The sequence below is a fragment of the Micropterus salmoides genome, unplaced genomic scaffold, assembly GCF_014851395.1.
Source record: "Micropterus salmoides isolate LMB-PRFRI ecotype aquatic unplaced genomic scaffold, ASM1485139v1 Ms_hic_scaffold_10, whole genome shotgun sequence".
In the NCBI taxonomy this organism is placed as follows: domain Eukaryota; kingdom Metazoa; phylum Chordata; class Actinopteri; order Centrarchiformes; family Centrarchidae; genus Micropterus; species Micropterus salmoides.
The window spans coordinates 10,156,810-10,179,758 of record NW_024040041.1 but is presented as its reverse complement, the minus strand read 5'-3'; the positions used below and the strand labels follow the sequence as shown (position 1 = coordinate 10,179,758).

General features: G+C 40.4%; 1 protein-coding gene across 2 annotated transcripts; it reads left to right on the top strand.

Moving 5' to 3' along the window:
* Positions 1–6,104: 6,104 nt before the first annotated feature.
* slc29a4 (solute carrier family 29 member 4) lies at positions 6,105–21,729 on the top strand. Of its 2 annotated transcripts, none has more exons than XM_038695359.1 (11): positions 6,105–7,436; positions 9,831–10,206; positions 13,490–13,621; positions 13,755–13,868; positions 14,764–14,892; positions 15,804–15,878; positions 16,032–16,291; positions 18,541–18,661; positions 18,879–19,066; positions 20,397–20,637; positions 21,550–21,729. In XM_038695359.1, exons 2-11 carry the CDS (start codon positions 9,972–9,974, stop codon positions 21,693–21,695), a joined length of 1,641 nt encoding a protein of 546 aa, XP_038551287.1. In that variant the 5' UTR covers positions 6,105–7,436; positions 9,831–9,971; the 3' UTR covers positions 21,696–21,729. The 2 variants fall into 2 exon arrangements, with proteins under 2 accessions (XP_038551287.1, XP_038551286.1); XM_038695358.1 differs by having other exon boundaries at positions 16,032–16,300.
* The last annotated feature ends 1,220 nt before the right edge of the window (positions 21,730–22,949 follow it).

Below are 22,949 nucleotides of genomic sequence, written 5' to 3'. Positions count from 1 at the left end.
ATACTTACAAATACCGTATTCCATTTCTACCAATATTTCCATCCCCCTAAATCTTACACACTGGTCCTTTAACCAAAGCCCCAGAGTGGCTAATTGAGCCACTTTAATACATTTCAGTTATTCTGTAGCCACTTATCCTTCTAGTTTTCAACATACACACATGCATAAATAAACCTGTCCCGATGTACACTACCCGTTTCTCGTATGGTTGAAGAGAAAAGCAGACATCTTCTGTTTGTGACCAATGACCTTGTTTTTCTTTAAATGTGAAATTATAAACTATTTTAATCACATTAGATGTCAGTACAAGTATCAGCACCACATATTTTACCAGTTTTTTTGGTGACGTGTGAAGCTGGGTTTATGGGATCATCCTTTCTTCTACAGTCGCAGTTGATCTGACCAAGTCATCCTCATCCAGAGCAGAAACTGCCTGTAACATCTTTGTCCCCTTCATTCCTCCTCCACTTTGCCCTTTTATCTCTTAAACCTAACATACATTTTCATTGTTAGTTACATCTCTCTATAAAACATAACTGCAGAAAGCACTAGATAAAGAGCTGGTGTAGCTGATTTTTCTACAGTTTATCTGTTTGCTATCATAAAGCCAGAAGCAAGAAATTCTCATGTAAATCTGATCATTTTTTTCCCAGATGGGAAATAATTACAAAATATTTTTTTCTAAATAATCTGGAAAAAACCACCTTGATTGAAAACATCTTCACATGACTGACAGCTTAATAATTAATAATAAAATAATAAAATAATCACTTATAAGGAACAGCTGGATCTGGTACATATGTGACTGAATATTATCATTATTATTATTATTCCAGAGATTCATTTAGGTCCAGATGATGAATCTTAATGATGTTGGTGATCCTCTGGGGGTATATTTATTTGTATATATGTATATAACTGTGTACTGTTTTAGTTTATTTTACTTTTTTTTACCGTATGTTAATGATTTATCTGTTAAGTTCTATGTGTAGCATGAAGGGACTACAAACTTTCTTTTTGTTATACAACCTTGTGTTGTATAATAATACATAAACTACGTTGTACCTTGTACCTAGTAAAACTCTGTTGCAGTGTTACTTGTGTGCTAACTCACCACTGCAGGACAACATGAACTGGTGACACTGTTGTCTGTGTGACAGAAGAAGGTGAAGTCACCCTCTTAATTGTGGGGTTAGCAATTCTAATCCAGTAGTGTTTTTGTCAAATTCAGCTAATATCTCGATCTGCTAGCTGTCTGTTCTGTGTGTGTGCTGAAAACAATCTGGTGTTTGTACTCAGCCCTGGCTCTGTAAATGGGAAACAAACAAAGTGACTCAGACAACGCCACATAACACTATTCCAGTCATTCCAGCCATGATTTGAACTTGTGAGTTTCGCTGTCTGGAGCTGGTGTGCTGGCTCTGGGACCGCCTTGTCCTCTCTACATGTTAGCTTTGCAGCAGCAATAGCAACAGTATGCTAACCCACAACTTAGCTAACGTTATTTACATTACTTGCTGTGTTTTTTTTTGCTGCATATCATGGTTTTTGTCATGGTTTTGAAGTACTCCAGAATAGCTTACTCCACTTTAAAGCCTGTGCAGCAGACTGGACACAGATTGGTGCAATTACTTTACTGTGCAATACTGCAGCTGAGGACAGAGAAAAATAAAATTATAGTACACACACACCATAACACACGCCCGGAGGAAGCAGATCTGTGTAATTTAAATGGTAAAGGGGCTGGTGGTTACATAGCAACCTTTAATAAACAATGGCTGTAAGATAGAGACAATGATAATGAGAAGTACAGAGTGAGAGAGAGGAGAAACTGAACTCTGGCTCTCTGTCTTTTGAGGTTACATGGTGTTGAGTTTCAGAGCAGGGATTTGTTAAGGACATGTGTGTGTGTGCCTGCGTATGTGTGTACACTATGATACAGTGTGTTTAACAAAGCCGTAAAAGCTTTAACTGACTGAGAGAGAAAGCACACACATGCACGCAAACAGAAACCCACAGATGCACTCGCACAGAGACAAACCGCTCCAGAGAGTGTGGATCAGATCTGAAAAGGAAACAGCAAAACAGAGCAGCAGACTATAAATAGATCTCTGCCTTGAAAGAAAGATTTATCTCCTTCTTCTGCCATCTATCTATCTATCTATTCAAATTTTTGCTGATAGTTTAACGAGGCAATTGATACAACTCTCATGTAAAGTCGGTTAGCTTAGCTTAGCATTAGTATGATTAGCACATTATATTACAATTTATGAGGAAAGGAAATTTCAAAATATAAAGTGCTTTAGAGGTGCCGGTAGGTTGAACAGAGCCATACTAACCATTTCTCTCAGTTTACAGTCTGTATGCTATGCTAAGCTAACCAGGTGCTGGCTGTAGCCATATACTTACCGTACAAACAATCAAATAAACTCTTTGCAAAATGTCAAACCATTGTTTTAGAATTAGTTTTAGCTTACTTGGATAAAGACGGCTGAGGGATGAAGTGAAAAAAATTGATCAATAGATGGACCTCAGAAGAATACATGACCTGTTACACAGGGAGAGAAAAAGACAGAGAGAGATGCTGTGGTACCTGTGGCGTCATGTAGTCCCAGCCCAGAAGAGATCACAGCCAAACATAACAATAGTGTGGATTTACAACAAGTGCCTTCCAAGTGCTTGAGGCACTTTCCAGTTTTCACGGCTACTTAAAGTGTGAGTGTGTGTGCACGCTCTGAGTGGAGTGTGTTTTTATGGGCATAAAAGCTAGTCCCCAGCAAATGTCTGTGACTCAATCACAAATTTCAACCATATTACCACTGCAAATGTTTTTTTCGTTTCTTTGTTTTTACTTTAACACATACCATATTGTATAGTAGCAAGTATATTGACAGTACAGACATTAAGCTAGCAGTAACATACACACCAACCATACAGTATGTGTGAGTGTGCATGTGTGTGTTGCGTTCAGCATTCTTCTCTCTCTCTCTCATCTCTCTGTCTGCAAAAAAGTTTCCCCAAATCCCTATCTATTCCTTAAATACTATGGATATACTCATTTCCTATATAGATACCAGACTCTGATGGATCACAGAATTTGGTGAATCAATCGTGACCCCTCTCTCCAGTTCACTGCATGTCTCTTTTCTCTCTCTTCTCTGTCTCTCTTTGTTACATCTCAATAACGTCAATAGACTCTCTCTTTCTTCTCGATGCACCTGTTCCCGCCTCCTCTATACGCCTCTTCACTTTCATTTCCCTCCAAATCCACTCGGCTATATCGAAAACCCTGCAGTCTATTACAGCTTTCTCTGCTTGCTCTTGTGTGAAATCTTTTCTTCTTCCTCCCCTGGAATCTCTTTCTCCCTATCTTCCCAGTCATGTCTCACTGCAGCTATTCTCCCCTCTCTCGCTGTCTTTCTCTGTCTTCATCCACCCGTCGGTCCCTGTATCTTCATCTCTGCCTATGTGAACCTCCTCTTTCTTCTTCACACCCTTCCACCTCTCTCTCACCATCTGTCTCTGTCCCTCAGCCCCTCTGCCTCTTCACTTACACCTGGATCTATGCTTTCATCCCTCTTCTTCTTCACATGCCTGCCTCGCACATCATTACCTTCCCCTTTTCTTCCTCCCGGACACTATTTCTCTCAGTCTTTCCTGTCTTCCTCAACCGTGTGATAGGATTAAGGCCCCATGTGTCTCGTTCTCTCTCTTTGATTTATTTTTGTTGCCATTTTTTGGTGGCTTTGTTCTCATTTTCTTGTCATCATTTCCTTAATTTACCTATTCCCCCTTACTCTACCTGTCTCCCCATCTTTCTTTATCTGTTTTTCCAGAGGTGAGCAGAGGTAGTGATAGTCTGTAGTACTATCAGTATGCAGAGTCATGGTGCTGTGGCTCTGCCGTCACTGATTGAACTAGCAGCTAAATATAGACACTGTTGAGGCTCAGCATCTTTGGAAAGAGGGATGGATGAAAGGATGGAAGGATAGACACACATACAAACACACAGCTGTAAGCTATAGTGTTAGAGAGTAAATAGTGGATATACACATAATAAACCAGTATGACATGAATGCATACTCATGGCAGCAGTCAAATGCACGTGAATATTCACATGGATAAAAATGTTGAAAGGTAGCGCGCACCCACACAAATACACACACATACAGACAATTCCGTCAGTACGGTCCCGCAGGGTATTATTGGTTGCACAGAAAAATAATTCCATTTGAGAGAAGGAGGCGTAACACATGGTCTGACCTTTTTACACATTCATTACAGAGAGCTGCTTGGAAAAATATTTATGGGACACACACACACACACACATACGCACCTACAACAGTAACTCGTCCCTTTCTAGACAGATTGCTCTAGGCTATAACAACATGACAAACCATTACTATTCAACACACGGCATAAATCCAGAGCTGCAAGCCTTCACACAAGCTGAGCAGAGATAAAGGAAATGCCACAGACAGACAGACAGAGAGAGAAAGGTAGACATGCAGCCAAATGGAGAGTTAGACAGGCAGGATGACAGACAAAGACAGAATATTGGCAACTCAATTATAACCCAGACAGACAGGTGAAGTGAGAGGCAGACAGGTGAACAAACATCCAGTTAAAGAGATAAGCAGGCAGACGACTAGAAAACAACGCCCCCGTGATCCAGAGGATTTCACGCAGATTAAATTCATCGTAAGAACGTGTTTCTGGACCAGCATCAACACACCTGCTGGATATGTTTGTGTGTCTCATAAAAAATAGTTTGGTTGATAAATCAAAGATTAGTATTGTATCATTGTCCAGACAGCGTCATTTCAAGAACATTTTAGTTAAAGTATTTCTTTGGCTGTCGTTGCTTTGTATCCTTTTGTCACTGTTACTTTTAATTGTGATTCATTTAATTGGCTAGCCATATGGAACTGATAAGTATTTTTAAATAATGTATAATTTATGTGTTAATAGTTCCTTATCATGAGTATTTAGGCCTGGCCACTCTATTTAAAGGTTACCTGTGGAGTTTTTGACGTCTAGTAGTGCAAAGGAGCTGCTTCTCTCTGAGTGTTTTGTTTATATATAGTGCATTTGCATGATGACGCACATGCACATGCAACAGGTGGCAATAAAACACCAAGATATGCTGCAATGCACCAACAAAGGCAGGGAAGAAGAAGACTGCTATCGAGTAAAAATGGATGGAAAAAATGCTGGATTTAATTAATCACATTAGTTTTGGTGAATAACACTGAATGTATACATAACATTCGTTTGTGAAGAACAAAACTCCACACCATATATGATAAAATGTCAGTCAGCAAACATTTAAATACATATATTTTTTAATTGATTTCTTTCTCAAACTCAACCTCCAGCCAGCAAGACTTGAAAAAGGTTGTTCTGTCTTTGTAAATGTTCTGTGTCAAAGATGAAACTAATACAAACAGACAGCGATTTGTTGAGCCACAAACGGTAAGCTACTGCTGGGCTTCTACAAAGCAAGTTAATAAAGTAAACCTCCCAAACTACTACTGTTATTCTTTTTGTTCTTAATCTGCTGTGAAACCTAGAGAAAATTCAGCCGGGAAGGTAAGGGCAGATAGCTCTCTGTGTATAAAGTGTGAGACTAATAACGATGAAATTCGAAGTGAGCAAGATGAAGCTGTTGTGAAACAGCGATCATCAAGTTCTCAGGAGCAGGGAGGTCCAGTACAGTCGCATGAATTTTGGCTTTCTTTAATTGAAGAAAGTAAGACACTTTGTGTTTTTGGATGTGTTGTGTGTGTTGTGTATTGGATTTTTCTTTTGTACGTGTGCAGCATATAATGTAGTCCATTCTGTATAATAAAGACATGCTAGTCTTCTTTAGCTGAGATGAAATCTCTTGTCAAAGTACATTATTGGTGTTTTTAGGTCTTTGTTGGGACACACTTGTACTGATGTTGTTGTGGCGCAGGGATCTGATTTGAACTTGCACGCTGGACTTTGGGCATGAAGTAGCCTAAATGTCTATGCAGAGACATGTGTAGTGAAAAAAGACTCAACAATTAAAAGTTTGTACAGTTGCAATTTGCATTTACTAAACAACTATCTTTGCATGCAAGTGTTGCGTCTGTATTTGTTGCTTCATTCATAATACATGTAAACACATGCAAATGGCTGCTTACAGCAATATTCATCCAATGAAAGAGTAAAATTCTTCATATTTCTAAACATGTTTTGGGCCACACACGTGTTTAATTGTGTCATCATGATAGACATCACTGGATTAATTTTGCCATGCAGAATATAAGCTACACGATGTCATTAGAGGACCTGTGACATTCAGTCGAAACATCTGTGTCTTTTATTAGACAGTATGTAAAACCAGAGGCACTAAAAGTGGGATTCAAACCCACGACCTCACATCCTGTAATGCAGCTACAGAAGCAGATCCTGTGTCTGCTGTGCTGCAGTGACAGCACACCTAGAAAAACAGCCTTACCATTTAGCTACTACTCATCTGGCTTGGCTCCTCTACAGCTAAAGTGGTGGTGTGCAAGATGATGGAGCCCCTGCCAATAATAAAGCATTAGGATATTGAACTAAACTGATAAAACTGTCAATCACACAGAGGCTCCAGTAACTGTGAATGTGCATGGTAGATTTATTCTCCCTATTGTTTTCTTTTTTCCTTTCCACTATTTTCCTTATCTGTGTGCTTTGTACACGATTACTTCACATAGCATGCCAATGAAGTAAAGTAGAAAAGACCGAAATCACCTCAATCAAAAAATAACACCTTTTATGTGCAAGAATGCAGTGGATTTAAAGCAATGTTATCCTATTTTCATGTTTTTTTTACTTTAACATTCATACTTGACTTTTTGTGGCATATAAGCTTTTAAATAGCAAAGGGAGGGTTTATCTCTGTGGTGTACAAGGTGAATTATAGCTGCTAATCATAAATTAATATATTTTTATGGGTTATTTAAAAAATGTCATGCATATAATTTTCCTACTTTCTATGAGGTTTCTCTTAATAATATAAAGCAAACTGGATTCTGCAGGGGGAAAAAAGTTGATTACCATCGACGGTTTCATCCTCCACTCTAATGGTGTTTTTGAAAAGACTGATTGCAAAAGATGAACAGCCAGAGGCAACCCCCCTCCTCCTCCTCACCCCCTCCTCCTCCTCACCCCCTCCTTCCTCATCCGTCCATCCACGCTTCCTTTCCTCTGCTGCTGGATGCTGCGTTAGGAGCGCACGCAGGACTGTACCGGGGCTTCCCTTCTGTCTGATGGAGACGGGCTGAGGAGGGACCAGGTCCGGCCGGCGGAGACCACCTCGAGGATCCTGCAAGAGGGACTCCGCTCCTGCTGCTGCTGCTGCTGCTGTGAAGAGCCGGGGGAGCGGACACGAAACAGGGGAGCGAGAGAAGAGACACGGGAGGTAAAGGGGTCCATTAATAACCTGTTGTTTGTGTGTGTTTCTTTTTCATTTGCGGGAGAAAGCCCTGCGGTCTCGGCTGTTACAGAAAAAAACACAAGGACGGATTTATAAAGCGACATTTAAACCTTTTTGGACATGATTGGGATCGTTTAAATGATGATTAAGAGACAGAAGCGGAATAACTGAGAGAGAGCGTCTCTGCTGCTTCGCCGTCGTGTTTTTGCCTTTGATTAATTACAATTTTTAATGTTCTCACGCGCCTGTTTAATAGGCTAACAAGCCAAACACGTGAGCTTAATTGATCTGGAGTTAAACGCATTTAACCCAAAGATAGATTTATCCCCTAGGTGGCCTGCTAGAGGTGTGAAATCAAGTGTTTTGGCCCACTCTGGATGTTCTTTTTAACATTATGTAAGATGACAATAGTAACAGCAGCGTGATATAAAACTGCAATTCAATTATGGTCGCAGGCTGGAGCCTTTTAATTTAAACGAGGAAGGCTGAGAGCGCCCCCTGAAGTCTGCAAACGGAACATCTGCTGTGCTTTCTACGTATGTGAGTCTCCAGTGAATTAACATCATGATTAGGTTTAAAACAGTCACGCAGTCTTGACTCAATGTTTTACGTCCAGGGGAGGGAGCCTCTGTTTAATCACCTGCGTCCTTGTTTCCCTGCATCCTCTGGAGGCCAGGATGAGCCCAAATTACAGAGATGACAACTGTCTTACATCATCTGATCCTTCCACTTTCCCAGGCAGCTGCGGGTTTTAACATAGGAGCTCACCCTAAAAAAAGCAGCCGTGTTCCTGACTGAGTCGCTTCATCTTGTAGCAGAGCTGAAATGTAACTCGCAGGGCACCGGAGGCCGCAGGGTGGCTGTGTGCTACTGACAGAGCTGGGTTGTTTGCTGTGGCACCTCTCTGCATGTCCTCAAGTGTTTGTGTGATCACACAGGTGAACACAATGCAGGAGCTTTTATTTTGTGCGTGTTTGCATATGGAACATTGTCAATACCCATTTCTATTGATCTAGCCTGTAACAATAACATTTCCCTGTTGGCTGGAGGTAATGAAAGCAGGTTATTGAGCCATGGCTCAGCTGCTGTAATGACAGAAGGGAGACCTGATGAGAAGTGTTTACGTTTAAACATGGGGGGGGGGGGGGGGTGTCTTTGTTTTTCATTATACTCTCAATCATGTTTGATAGAGGGTGAAGATCAGCTGAAACAATTAGTTGATGGATTGATTAGATCCACAGAAAATGTATTATTATTTAAAAACTATTTTCATAAACGATTCAGGTATTTATCAGTTTTCAGTTTTGTCAGTTCAGTTCAATTCACTGCCTTTAATATATATATGTGTGTGTGTGTGTGTGTGATTGTGTGTGTGTGTCTATATACAGATAATTAAAATAAGATAGAAATATCTAACTGTAAATATCTTTTGGGGTTTGGACTGTTGATTGTACAAAAGAATAACAACATCAACCTGGGTTTCAGGAAATTGCAATGGGTGCATCATTAATTTTCTGACATTTTATGGACTAAACGATTAATCAATTAATGAAGAAAATAACACAGTCAGATTAATTGATAATGATAATAATCATCAGCCTATTGCATGATGATAAGTGTAATAAATAACAACAAGCTTTATATAGCAATAGCGATGGATGGATGGACCTTTACTTTGCATTTCCCAGAATTCAGTAGCTACTTAAGAAGCTTCATGTCAGGTGATTTATTTAAACTGACTTTATTGTTTACTGTTCTGGCTCATTATCCTGTGAAACTACAAATCTTAGTCAAACAGATAATTTATATTAACTACATATTATTTTCATTATTGATGAATCTATTTATTGAGTGTTTCAGTTAATTTATTAATTGAATTGTTTAGTCTTTAAAATGTCAGAAAATAGTGAAAAGGGCCCGTCACAATTCCCCCAAGCCCAAAATGATTTCTTCAGGTTGCTTGTTGTGTCTGAAATACAATAAAAAAAAAAAAATGTTCAGAGAAAAACAGCAAGTCCTTACATTTGAGAAGCTTGAACCAGTAAAAGGTTTTACTGATCATCAAAATTGTGGTTGATTAATTCTCTGTAGATGTTCCACTCTCTTCTATATTGTACGGTGATATTGCTGAATGCAGAGCTGCATTTTTGCTCATCTTGTCTGTCACTCAGTCATCCTTTGTTGCTCTGTTTCTCTCATTTAATATGCCTCTCACACGTCCACACACACACACACACAGCAAACTACGTTTCTTTGGGGTGTCTAACCTTGACACTTGTAACTGTCAGCCAGGCTCTGACAGATTGTTGTTTTTTTAATTCTATCTCTGCCTCTTCTTTTACATTTTAATTCTGTTTCTGCTTGTGTTTCCCGCTGCAGATCCTCCATCAACCGAAGGTCTCCTGCATCTCTTCCAGGACGTGTCGCGCTGATTGTGTTTAACATGCACAATCCCAAGAGTGTGTAGTGTCAAGGGGAGTGTTTTGTGTGAGTGTGTGAGAGGATACTTTAATCGCAGAGATGGGCTCGGTGGGAGCGGAGCGCCGCAGGCCCACTCCGGCCCAGACGCCCGAGGAGAGAGACATTTGGAGGGATGGAGGAAGAGCTGGATGGAGGGATGCAGGGAGGGAGGGCTGGAGAGAGGGAAGAGAGAGTGGCGTGGTGCAGAGCTACAGCTTCGACTCCTACCAGCTGGAGGAGGAGGAAATCGGTAAAGATGCCCCGGAGCGAGGAGTGCTGGCTCTGTCCGAGCCCGGTGAGGGAGTTTCTCTTCTGACTATCTGTGTGTGTTTTTTATATACAGACAGAAAAGGAACAGAGAAAGAAGGAAGGACAGAGATAGATGCATCGACAACAGCAATTCATCAAAGTGAAAAAAGACCGCAGAAATATCCTTCTTCTAATCCAGAGCAACAGGAAAAACAAAGTGTGTTTAGATACATTGAAAATAGTCAAGGCCAAGGGTTATTTCACTGGTTTAATTGTAAATTTAGAATTTAATTTGGTCATTATTTTGACAGCTCTGCCTCACAGTATGCTTAGTGGTGCACCACCTGCACAACATTTTTACATTACATCCAATATGTAAATAGAATATCATGAGCATATGTGCAGTAATATAATCCATATTTACATCCAGTAAGTCCTGGGAATTATGGTGAAATAGTGGTGTCAAATTCCACATTACTAGTATCTTCTTTGTACATACTTGCCTTGTTATATATAAGTAACACCCTTTTTGGAAGGTGTTATATATATTCAATGTATATACGTAATATATACGTGATATACGTATATTTTAAAGAAAGCCCTGCATAGCATGTTTGTAGAGTTACGTTTTTCCTGAGAAACAAGAAAGGAAGAGAGGAAGAAAGGGAAGAGATAGATTTATCAGTGAGCAGAGGAATATAAAGATTATTTACACTGGAGCTGTATTTTTATCGTAACAATCTTATCCAGTCTTGTTTGAATTGTATTATTATATACTTTATATTACTTTATTATAGATGTCAACTAAAGCTAGAATGAAGAATATTTATTTGCAAAGAAATTTGTAGGCTATATACAGTATATACTTTGTTATAGGACAACTGACTGCACAGCTGGATTCATGAAAAAGAGACAGCAAATGCTAGCTTGCCCAATGAGTCAGAAGAATAAGATAACGTCAAAGCTAGTGATAGCATTAGCATGCAAAGCTAAATAGCTTGCTAGCTTCACCTTTCCAAATCGATGTGTTCTCCCAAATGTTGTGTTGTGAAGGGATAGACGGCTAATGAACATACAGCGCGATACATAAACAACATTATGTGTTGAAAAGGAGACAAAACATCTTGTAGTTGATTGCACATCTCCTACACGTTCTTAAATGTCAGTCAGCTGCTAACATAAATGTTTTTTTCCTCAGATAAAAAAAATGGAACTTTATGCTCAATAGCTGCAGCACCATCATAGTTTATATTTACATACACAGTAACAAAGTTGAATTAAAATTTCAGTTCCTCTTTAAAAACATTCCTGAAAAAATGAAAAACTGCACCAAGGACAAGTCAACACATTGGCATATGGTAAAATAAGTCAGGCTGAACTCTGTGAAAGACATTTTGCAGTGTGTGTACATGTGTTTGCAGATGGTGGTGGAGGCTGAGAGAGTAAAAACAGTGAGACAGAAAAAGAAAAAGGCAAGAAGCGTATATAAAACAACAGGAGACAAGCCTGTTAACAGAAAATTGCTGTGTTGCCTGGTTACTCAGGTTGTACAAAGGGTATGTTAATCAGATCACAAGTGAACAAGGATGCACAGCGAGGGCCCTAGATTGACAGAAACCTCTCTCTTCCTCCTGTCTCTTCATCCTTTGCTTCTGTCTCTCTTTTGTCCTGCAGCTGTCAGTCTCCATATCTCAGTCTACAACCAACAAAAAAGAAGTAGTATCTCCTCAGAGACAGTCTGCCTTTTCCCTTAAAGAAAAATACTCAGAGATGTGGAAAGGCAGATTCAACGACTGAATTAATCCTAGACTGTCATTACAGTCCTGCACCTACACTACTACTACACTACAATCTGTGGTTCTACTAAGGGACTGTACACAAATTAGCAGGGAGTGTGTCTGAAAAGTGGGAGGCTGGTGTCATTTTTATGTTGGCTAAAGGTAGATTGTTTTTACTTTTTTTTGAAAGAGCAGGAGAGAGTCTTATTTTTTCTCATACTAAATTTATATATTATTTCAGCTCTGTATCAATGTTTTATTAATGTGTACACTGGTAATGCACATTGAAGTTCCATTAAGATATAAGATATATACTTTTATTAGTATTAGTTTGACATGTTGTGTGGAGGGTTCAAAGAAAACCCTGGAGAGGATCTTGCTTGTTCACCACCCAAATACTTTTCATACGGTCACTAAACATTAATGTCATAAAGGGAACATCCACCATAAAACACCTCCATATTGTCAGTTTCTGCAGTCACACAGTGTGGGTGGTGCTGCAGTGTCTTCTTCTGTCACGCTGTGGAAGTTCACTGATCATGCTGACTACACAGGAGCAAATCTGCTGCTTTGAGCCTGAACTGCTTCACTTCCTGTGTGTCAAGAGTTGTTTTGTTTTAGCCCAGAAACCACAAACTGTATGTTGTGTATGCATTGCCATCGCATTTATGGTTATAATAATAAGAATGTATTTAATGTGTAATTTATTTTATTTATTTATTTATTTGACATTGCACAACAAATATGTTACACAAGACAGAGATAGCTTTAAGCTAATTTTCATCTGTAGTCCCTGGGCAGAGGCAAAATGACAGCAGGTTTATACAGTGGACAAAGAGCATTCTTACTAGTAATAAAATAAAAATAAAATATAATAAAATAAATTTAAAAAATAGCACCAACTGAAGAATCACCTCAACAAACAGAAAAGTACAATATTTATAATAAATTTCTATTCCAATTTTTTTTTCCTTTTTTTCTTTCTCCTTTTTAATTACTGAAGAGCTAAGTACAGGTCATCTCCCACCAGCAGATGAACAGGAAAATATTGCAATAGTCTCACTTACCATAATGCTAAACTACATAAAGCATTAGCAACTGAAATAAATAGTCTCAAATTCATGGTTTACTTTTAGTTTGCTGTTAAATATAATGCTCAAAAATCACTGTTAATGGTGGCTCACAGGATTAGGAAAGGATTATGAACAGTTACATAAAGAACGTGCACATCACACTTTAACCATGAAACGGAATCAGCTGCAGAACAGTCCAGTTTTCAGCTGAAACTACTTGGGCAGCTAGTCCATAATCAGCAATTCCTCTGATCGATATTCCACCAACACTGCAGGAACAAGGTCCTCTGCTGTATTAGCTGCTCCATCAGTGGGGCAGTTGCTGCTGCTGCCGCTGCAGCTTGTTTCGTCATGATTAGCTGTAATGAAGATCAAGTGCTTTGGACCTAATTCTGATGTCTTGAAGTAATTTCTATCCCCACTGTTTGTTAGTTACTTGTTGAATTCTCTAACCCTTGACTCTCTCCTTCCCGCTCAGACTTTGAGGAGCCGATCCCTGATGACCGTTACCATGGCATCTACTTTGCTATGCTATTGGCTGGAGTGGGTTTCCTGCTTCCCTACAACAGCTTCATCACTGATGTGGACTACCTGCACCACAAGTTTGAAGGTATAAACCCATGCACGGGCTTACAGGACTGCACCATACAGAGAATGCATGAATCTTATAGACACGCTATGCACACCTGGAGAGAATACATTCAAATCCAACTCCCAGGAGTCATGGCGCTCTTGTGTTGCAGGGACGTCCATAGTGTTTGACATGAGTCTGACCTACATCCTGGTGGCTCTGTTGGCCGTCATCCTCAACAACGTGCTGGTGGAGAGACTCAGCATGCACACCAGGATCACTGTGGGTAAGTCAGATGGGAATCCGCTCACAGACAGAGCTCTAATTGAGAAACATTTCTCATTATGGGTACTTCTGCTGTTACTCATTTATTACTGTAATGACTCTCTGGGAACCTCAAGGCTTTTCAGAACAGAATACGCAGAGTGAAAATGGAAAGACAGAATAAAGAGAAAGTTCTCCTCTGGTTTTTTATTCATAAAATGTTTCATACAAATTTTGCCAAATACATTGAATTCACAAGGGGCTGTCTTTCAAGAGTGCATTTTTTATCTGTTTTTCTATTACCTTTTTAAAAATCTTGCATCATCTTCAGTTTTGTTTTCAGCTTTCAGAGCATAAACTCACTGTGCTATTTAAGATACAAGTGTGTACATTCACACAGATTTTGCATCAGGTTTGTTAAAGACGAAGCCTGATACTGGCGAGATTTAAATGTGGCCCAAAATTATTCATTAAAAAAAAGTTTTTTGATGCTACTGCATGTCTTTGCATTGTAAAATAAGAGGCTGTGATACTGGAGACTAACATAAAGAATATTAAAGCTGTTCAGTGTACCCAATATAAAAAAAATATCTTTGAGTAAAATTGAAGAAATGTTCTTTAAAAATGTATGTCCCTAGGAGACGTGTGATATCACAACATGTAAGAGCGAGGTTTCACCATCATACCCTCTGCAGCTTATAATAGCTCCTCTTGCATCCTTAAGGAAACGTCTTTGAAGTGTGTTGTCTGCTCGAGAGCTTGTCTCCCGAGTTAATAAACTCAGGGATAGACTTCAGACGAAAGTAATATTGCTTTCACGTCGGCCCTGTCAAATATGTGTTCAGTCATGCAATCACAACGTGACCTGGTTCAGTGGCGTAACCTCACTGTCCGTCCGTCTGTCTCTTTCTCTGCAGGTTACATCTTAGCTCTCGGGCCACTGATCTTTGTCAGCGTGTTTGATGTGTGGCTGGCAAAGTTTACCACCAGGCAGGCTTACATCGTCAACCTCGTGTCAGTGGGAGTGGTGGCCTTTGGATGTACAGGTACTACTAATAATAATACTTCTATACGTCTGTCTGTCTGTCTGTCTGTGTTTTTTTGTATGAAAATGCTCTAAAAACACATTGTATTCTACCTGCTCAGCACCAAACAGCTAACAGACACAGTTTGCAACTAGCTGGTGAACATAGTGGAGCCTTTAGCAGCTAAAGGGCCAGATATTTTTCTCAGCAATTGGTTGAGACCAATAACAGAACTAAAACAGAGTGATTATTGGAGTAACATTCATCAGCTGGCCAGAAACACGACTCCAGATGAAAGCTGATGTGTTTGCTAACATAGTATTATAATGCAGTATGCCGATATTGTGTTTACAGCTTGCAGCCCTTAACTGGATAAAAAAAATTATTATTGCAAAATGGCGCTGCTCCATTAAACTCTGCTCTTACAACTTCAACCCACTTCCCACTGTACAAATCTATATATTTCGAAGCTCTCTGAAAACAGTCAAAAATCACAAGCTTTCAGAAAGGTCATAATTACTGTGGGTCTGTTAGACTTCAGAGAATAAGAATGCACTGCATTTTAAAATTGTTGATGATTTTCTGTCCACCTCCTGTATACACACATACGGAGTGTAATGCAAAATTTCAGAGCTCATGGTGCTCTAACTAATTATAGTATCTGTCAGAGTTATGAAATGAACAAGCTACAGAGTCCTCCGCTGCTGTTGATGACTTGCAGATACTGAGGCAGTTTCCTTGTTGTTACTATGAGTGTGAACACAGAGCCTTTCTGCCAGCAGTAGCAACAGTTTGATTAGCGGAGGTCCAGAGGTCAGAGCGGCTTCTCTCGAGTGGCGTGTGGAGGTCCAGAAAGCTGTGTTTCTAAATAAATTGTGTTGTTACAGTGTTGACTGATGTGCACTGATAACCGCTCCCTCATCCCTCCTCAGTGCAGCAGTCCAGTTTCTATGGTTACATGGGGATGCTGCCCAAGAGGTACACGCAGGGGGTGATGACAGGAGAGAGTAAGTAAGCTCAAACAGACTATTAGTTGCACACACACATCCCTACTCTCATTCTCATCTCCTCCACCCTCTCTTTCTCTGTCTTCTTCTCCTCTATTCTCAACCATTTCTTAACTCGTCCCTCACCTGCTCTCCTGGTACTTTCCCTCTCAGGTACAGCAGGAGTGATCATCTCCCTGTCTCGCATCTTCACCAAGCTGCTGATCTCAGACGAGAGGAGGAACACGCTTATCTTCTTCCTCGTCTCCATCAGCATGGAGATGCTCTGCTTCCTGCTTCACCTGCTGGTCCGCCGCTCCCGATACGTCCGTTACTACACCAACCACGCCCAGGGCAAAGGCCCGGGCAAAGGTCATGACCCGCGTGACAGCGGGACGGGATACCGGGTTCACCATGATGTCACCGCAGAGGAAGTAAGATTTGTAAGTTTGTGGACAGTTTCTTGACTATATGTGAGTGAATATACGGAATGTTTATTTTTAGCCATTCTAGTAGCGTGGCTCTGTGGATGCCAACGTTGGTCCGTCAGTCAGTCGGTTGATTCACTACTTCACTCCAGACAAAAACTATTGGATGGATTGCCATGAAATTTATTACATACATTCAGGCCCTGTTTAGCATGAACTGTAATAACTTTAGTGATCCTTTAACTTTTAATCTCGCACCATCATCAGGTCAAAATGTTAATTTGTCCAGTACTTTGGTTTATGACCAAATACCTGCAAAACTAATGACTCCCATCAGCCTCAGCTTTCTCTGTGTTTAGTTAGCACATGTTAGCACGCTAACACACCTAATTAATGTTGATGTTATACTAAGCACTACTGTGCCTACGTACAGCCTGAAAGAGCTGCAAGCATGATGATAGTTTTACTATATAGTAAAGTATATTTAAGTTCTAATTGTGAAATTTACGCTCTGTATAGTGCCTTCAACATATTCACAATGAAATGAAAAAAATGCATCCCTGACACATACCATACCTTCTGCTAACAATCCCACAATGCAACGCATGATGACTAACTGACCTTTACATGGGGAGAAGTGAACAAGGGCTTTGGTATGCAGCTAGTGTCTGCTTGTCATCTATCCATCCATTATATACAGTATACCGGCTCATCCTTTAAAGGGTTGCAGTGTTTATATTTTAGACATTTTACTTCAATTGTGATTTAGCAGGATTTTTCAAGTTAGATTGAGACTTCGACTCTTTGACTCCATGTGGAGTGGCAGCAGACTTTCTCATTAAAATTTCTTGTGCTTGTGTCATTCCTTCATAAATGTTGCAACAACAAACTGTTTGTGAACCAGGACGGGGAGGAAATGTCAGGCCTCAAACTGTGGTGTCATGCAACTCCATTTCCTTGTTGGTTTATGTGCCGTTTCAGTGCGGGTGTGCCCACAGCGTTTGAGGGCTGTGTGTGTTTTAAAATGCAGAATCATTTATTTAAGATGCGGACTGCTTTTTGGCTACCACTCAGAAAGAGAAAGATTGAGAGAGACAAAGAGAAAGGGATTTTGGGAGGGGTTATTAGGGTTGAGGTATGCAGGGAGTGGTGTGGGTGATGTAGGAAAAAAAGATGGAGACAGATGGGAGTTTTTGAAAGAAAGGGAGAGGTTGAGAGAAAATGCAAGGAAAAAATTTGGGAGAAAACTGTTGAGGCCAAGAGGCTAGATGGAGAAGGGGGGAGAGCGAGGGATCATCATAAAAATGAAAAACACAACTGAAGCAGAGCTTTGTAGCCTGAAGACGTGAAGCTAAAATTCCTCATCACACTGTGTGTGCGTGTTCAGAGCCTTCAAAGGAAGACACATCACCTCAGGCTGTCATCTTTTCATGTATGTGTGTGTGTTTGTACGCAATTACACACAGTGTTTGAGGGATGTCCCCCCTGTATTTTACAGTCAAGTGTGTGTGTGTCTGGAGGCTGATTCAGGCAGCTCTTTGTTCTGTTTACCAGGGGAAACCAAGGCAGCGCTCTATATTATGAGATAATCAAGAAGAGTAGTGCCTTCTGGCCTGCAAGTCCCTCTAATCAACTAATGGATTATTGTGTGTGTGTGTGTGCATGCGTGCGTGTGTGTGCGTGTGTGTGTGTGTGCGTGTGCGCACGTGTGTGTGTCTATTGCTTGTGCACACCTGTGTGCCTGTGTGATATGCATATGAAAGTGTGTGTTTGGAAAGTACAACTAGAATGATGTCCCTATATGTTTGTATAAAGATAAAATGTGTGTGTGTGTGTGTGTGTGTATGTGTGTGTTTGGCTTATTTGCAGTCCAGTGTGTACTCTCTGTAACATCATTACGTCAACCTGCAGCCACTTACAGCCATCCTCTATAATAGCCACTGCCATAAAGAGCTGATGTCATGCAGTCAGGAAGCCATTACTAATTTTTTTTAAAAACCCTGAAAAGATCAAACCACCCCAAGAGAATATGTTCATTTACTGTGTGATGGCTACCTCTAGTGTTTTCTTAATGAACTGTTAATGTGCTTCAAAAAGCCTTGACACTGTTTTCTGGAAATGAGAAACAGAATGACGATTCCCCGCTTGATTCGATCATTTGAAATCAAAGGGTTGATGTAATGTTGATGACTGGCCTTTTTCGGTCTGCCATCTGTCTGTTTTATTAAAAAGTCGCTCTGCGTGTCTCTCTTCAGGGAAATAGTGGAACAGGACCGTCTACTACAGAGGAAGGCATTGAGGACATTGTTGGTGGGATGTACGTGCGATTTGACGCCCCTACAGCCAAGATAAGGAAGAGCTGGCCCGGTGTCCGCGGTACTCTCTGTTTTAATCCCGTGCACTCACTGCTCAATTACCCTCTGACTCTAACAGATGGATTTGAAATTTAAATGCATTCCCCGGTGATTATTGGGAAGAGGAGGGTGTTCTTACTGAATTAACATGAGAGCATTAGGTTTTTAAACATCGCCTGTGTGTGTGTGTGTGTGTGTGTGTGTGTGTGTGTGTGTTTGTGTGTGCCTTCTCTAACCAGACATGATCTTGCATCGTTACGTGGTGTCCCGTGTGATCTGGGCCTACATGTTGTCTATAGCGGTGACCTACAGCATCACTCTGTGTCTGTTCCCCGGCCTGGAGTCAGAGATACGAAACCCAACCTTGGGGGAATGGCTCCCCATCCTCATCATGGCCACCTTCAACATGTCTGACTTTGTTGGCAAGGTGAGGTCACATGTTTTTTAAAACTGTAAAGGAGACTAAGAGATGTGGAGATGCTAGAAAAGATAATATAAATACAGTATCTCACAAAAGTGAGTACATCCCTCACATTTTTGTAAATATTTGATTCTTTTCTGTCTTTTCATGTGTCAACACTGAAGAAATGACACTTTGCTACAATGTAAAGTAGTGAGTGTACAGTTTGTACGCATAACAGTGTAAATTTGCTGTCCCCTCAAAATAACACATCACACAGCCATTTATGTCAAAATCGCTGGCAACAAAAGTGAGAACACCCCTAAGTGAAGAAGCGTCCCCACCTCTTCTGCTTATAAAGCTTAAATGCTGTGAGTGCAATGTAATGACTGAATATTACTCAGATTTACAGTTTTGATTGGATTAACTTGATTTTGGTGGTTCGACAGTAAAAGGACACGGATTAGGGATCATTTTAGTGAATAACTCAAATTGAAATTGTAAAAGTGAGGTGGACATGCCCCCCATCCATGCCCAGAGGAAGTTATGCCCTTGCCCTCAAATATAAATACATTTTGATTAACTGGGATATCGTATCATAATTTTAACATTAACCTTGACTTTTGCATTCTGCCAAAATGTATCTGGTTCTTTGTAATCCCAGAAAATACTGGAATGACCCCCTTTCATTTCACAATCCCTGAGATTACAGGATTTAATTGTACATCAGGCTTCTTGGTGCTAAAGAAGCAGGAACAAGACAAAGTCACACTCTAACACTGGAGCTGACCTTGGAGTGAAATTGTTAGATGAGCGGCTCCATTTATTAAACCTGTGAGTAAGGATGGAAAAAAAGTCTGGTTTATTTTTGGATAATTGTACTTAGCTCAAAGGCTTTATCTGAACATTCAGAAATTAAACCTTATCTGGTGTGCTTAAGACATCATTTTGACTTTAAAGGGAAAAAAGTTGGCTCTGATTGTTGCTTTGACTTTGTCCTTGTAGCATTTTGTTGAAATTGGGGGGGAAAAGAGAAGGAGGTGGATGAGAAATTAAATGGAAAATGGGAAAGGAAAATTAGAGGTGTTAGAGCATATAAGTAAAAGAGTGATGACAAGAAAGAGCAGAAATCTCTTTTTTGGATATTTTGATATACAGTCTATGATTTTGATTTATTGTTTAGTTCTCTGACAAGTGCCAGAAGCAGCAAGTAGACGAGGGACAGGGTCAAATGTTCAGAAAAGCGCATTTCCTTTTAAATTTTAATACTTTTCATAAGTTTCATAAAATTTCTGCCAACAAAGCAGAAGAGATTTTTACCCCCAGCATCACTGTAATACCCCCCCTCTTTCCTCAGATCCTGGCAGCGCTGCCGTACGACTGGTCTGGAGGCCGCCTGCTCTTCTTCTCCTGCCTGAGGGTGGTTTTCATCCCTCTGTTCGTCATGTGTGTGTACCCTGCGAACGCACCCACCCTGTCCCACCCTGCCTGGCCCTGTCTCTTCTCCCTCCTCATGGGAGTCACCAATGGCTACTTCGGTTCTGTGCCGATGATCCAGGCTGCTGGCAAAGTGCCGCCCGAACAGAGGGAGCTGGCAGGTAAGAGTTATTCAACTGCTGTTTGAATACATCATTTTGAGCTACTTTTTCTAATGTTTCACATACAAACACTTATACATTGCTCTAACAAATCATCAAGAGATCAATTCATCATTAGTTGCAATCCTATTAATTTTTAATTACTTTTTTCATTTGACATGCCTCCTACCCCTGCTGGTGCTGACATGCTAGAGATTCAGTGCACAGAAGAAATAACAGGTCATGTGATAAAAGTGTGGTTTTAAGTAATGTTTCACCACACAATGTGTGTATTAATGGAGAGAAAACAATACAAACAACCAGCACCTGGTAATCCCACAACGTATAATTTTTACACACAGTTTTTGTCAAACAAGATATAGTTAGTGAGCTATAGAGGTGCTGGTAGGTAGATTGTTATCTTTGGACAGAGCCAGGCTAGCCCCCATGTTTCATATGCTAAGCTAACTTACTGCTGGCTGTAACGTCATATTTAACATAAAGAAATGAGAGGGGCATTGTCTCTCTGAACTAACTCTCAGCAAGAAAGCAAATTAGCATATTTCCCTAACTGTCAAACAGAATTAAAATGAACAGCAACCCAGGATCACAAGATCATTTAGGTTTAAAGGTTTTACTACTGAAACAGACTGCAAAACATACATACAACAGGCTGGACTAAGATGGTGAACATCGTAAACATTATACAACATACAAACATCTGCACGTTAGCATAGTCACTGTAAGCATACTGACATTAGCATGTAGCTGAAAGGCACTCACAAAGCTGCTAACGTGGCTGTTACTGTCTTACATGCTACTCGTAGTCCCAGCGGTATCTCTTGTTCAAAAATACTACTCACTCTGGATAAGCTAGTTCTCTATTCCACACTCAGTCCAGACCCATTCTCTGCTGTCTCTGTGTTTCTCCAGGGAACACCATGACAGTCTCCTATATGACGGGCCTTATGGTGGGCTCCGCTGTGGCGTACGCAGCTTACAGCTTCACCGTTCCTGAATCAGGAACACGCATCTCCACACTCAACTTACACCCACCTGCAAACGCTACCGGGTATTGAATGTCCACACACCTGAATAAAACACACACACACACCAATGTAACACACATACATGTACACACACCTGAAGCCATTTACACACATGAGGCCAGGAGAAGCAGCTCAGACTGATGGACTCATGTCCTGCACCAGGGGACGAGAAGAACTCTTTAAAGAACTCTTTAAAGTTTATAATCGGAGAGATTAATTCTTGCTTCGATTTGGCTCTTTGGATAAATAAAGTGGAATAAGAGACAGAAAGTGGGATTGAGGCCCCATCCACACTACTCCGTTTTTATTTAAAAACTAAGTTTTAAAATGAAAACGATCTCTGTCCACACCAGTGTTTTAGCTGTGTATCAGAGTTGATCTCCGTCTATATTAACAGCTGAAAACACACATCTAGTGGCCGTTCACTCACACTGGGTGTGCATGTGACGGTGTAAACATGAAGCAGATAGCAGATGGTCTACTCCGTAGTTACAGAAGATTTGGCAAAAGAATAAAGAAATACAGACGAAGAACCACACCAGATAATTCTTATACATGGACCAACAACGAGCTGGATCTGTTACTGAATGTAACACGGGAATTAAAAGCAACTGTGGCGGCGGAAAACAGACTGGAAGTCGTTGCAAAGTAAATACGGTGAAATGCAGAGTACAAGTGTAGGCTATTCATAGTTTTCAGTCACGTGACATGCGCGGTGACCTGGAGGGCAAAACAACTGACTTACATAGTGGCTCACACCGCGACTACCCCCTACAGACGCTGCAAAAGCAGTCAAATTTTATTTGGATCACCTTTCAACTTAAAAAAAAGAAAGATATGAACACAAACTGTAAGTGTTGGACATATCCAATCCATGTAACGTTACAGCATCCGCTGACGCATTGCTACCATTAAAAAGCATCAGGTCCCTGCCGCCGCTTGACTGCGGTAATGTTTAGCCTACTTTTACTTTCTGAGCCTTGTCTCCTTCTCGATAAGTAAACAACCATCCAGCATTTCCAGCTACTCAAAGTAACAGTGTATCACTTGTTTACTGGTTGGCAGGCAGCGGAAAATAACGTATTTTTTGCCCTTCATGGGAGCATTTTCCTTGGAATGTGACCCCACGTGAAAATTATGAATAAAATATTTTAAGAAAAATACCAATTAAAAAACTCTGTCAGTGGCATCATGTTTTCTGCTTTGCATGACTTAAAAGACCCTATCAGAGATCTAAACGTGAGCGTCTGCATCATCGTTTCTAAAGTCCTTAATTTTTGCCCA

Bases quoted from the DNA above. Each gene is read 5' to 3' on its own strand.
- slc29a4 (XM_038695358.1), top strand. From the start codon at position 9,972: ATGGGCTCGGTGGGAGCGGAGCGCCGCAGGCCCACTCCGGCCCAGACG. The intron at 10,207-13,489 runs GTGAGGGAGTTT...CTTCCCGCTCAG, and splicing joins GCTGGCTCTGTCCGAGCCCG to ACTTTGAGGAGCCGATCCCT. The intron at 19,067-20,396 runs GTGAGGTCACAT...CTCTTTCCTCAG, and splicing joins TGTCTGACTTTGTTGGCAAG to ATCCTGGCAGCGCTGCCGTA.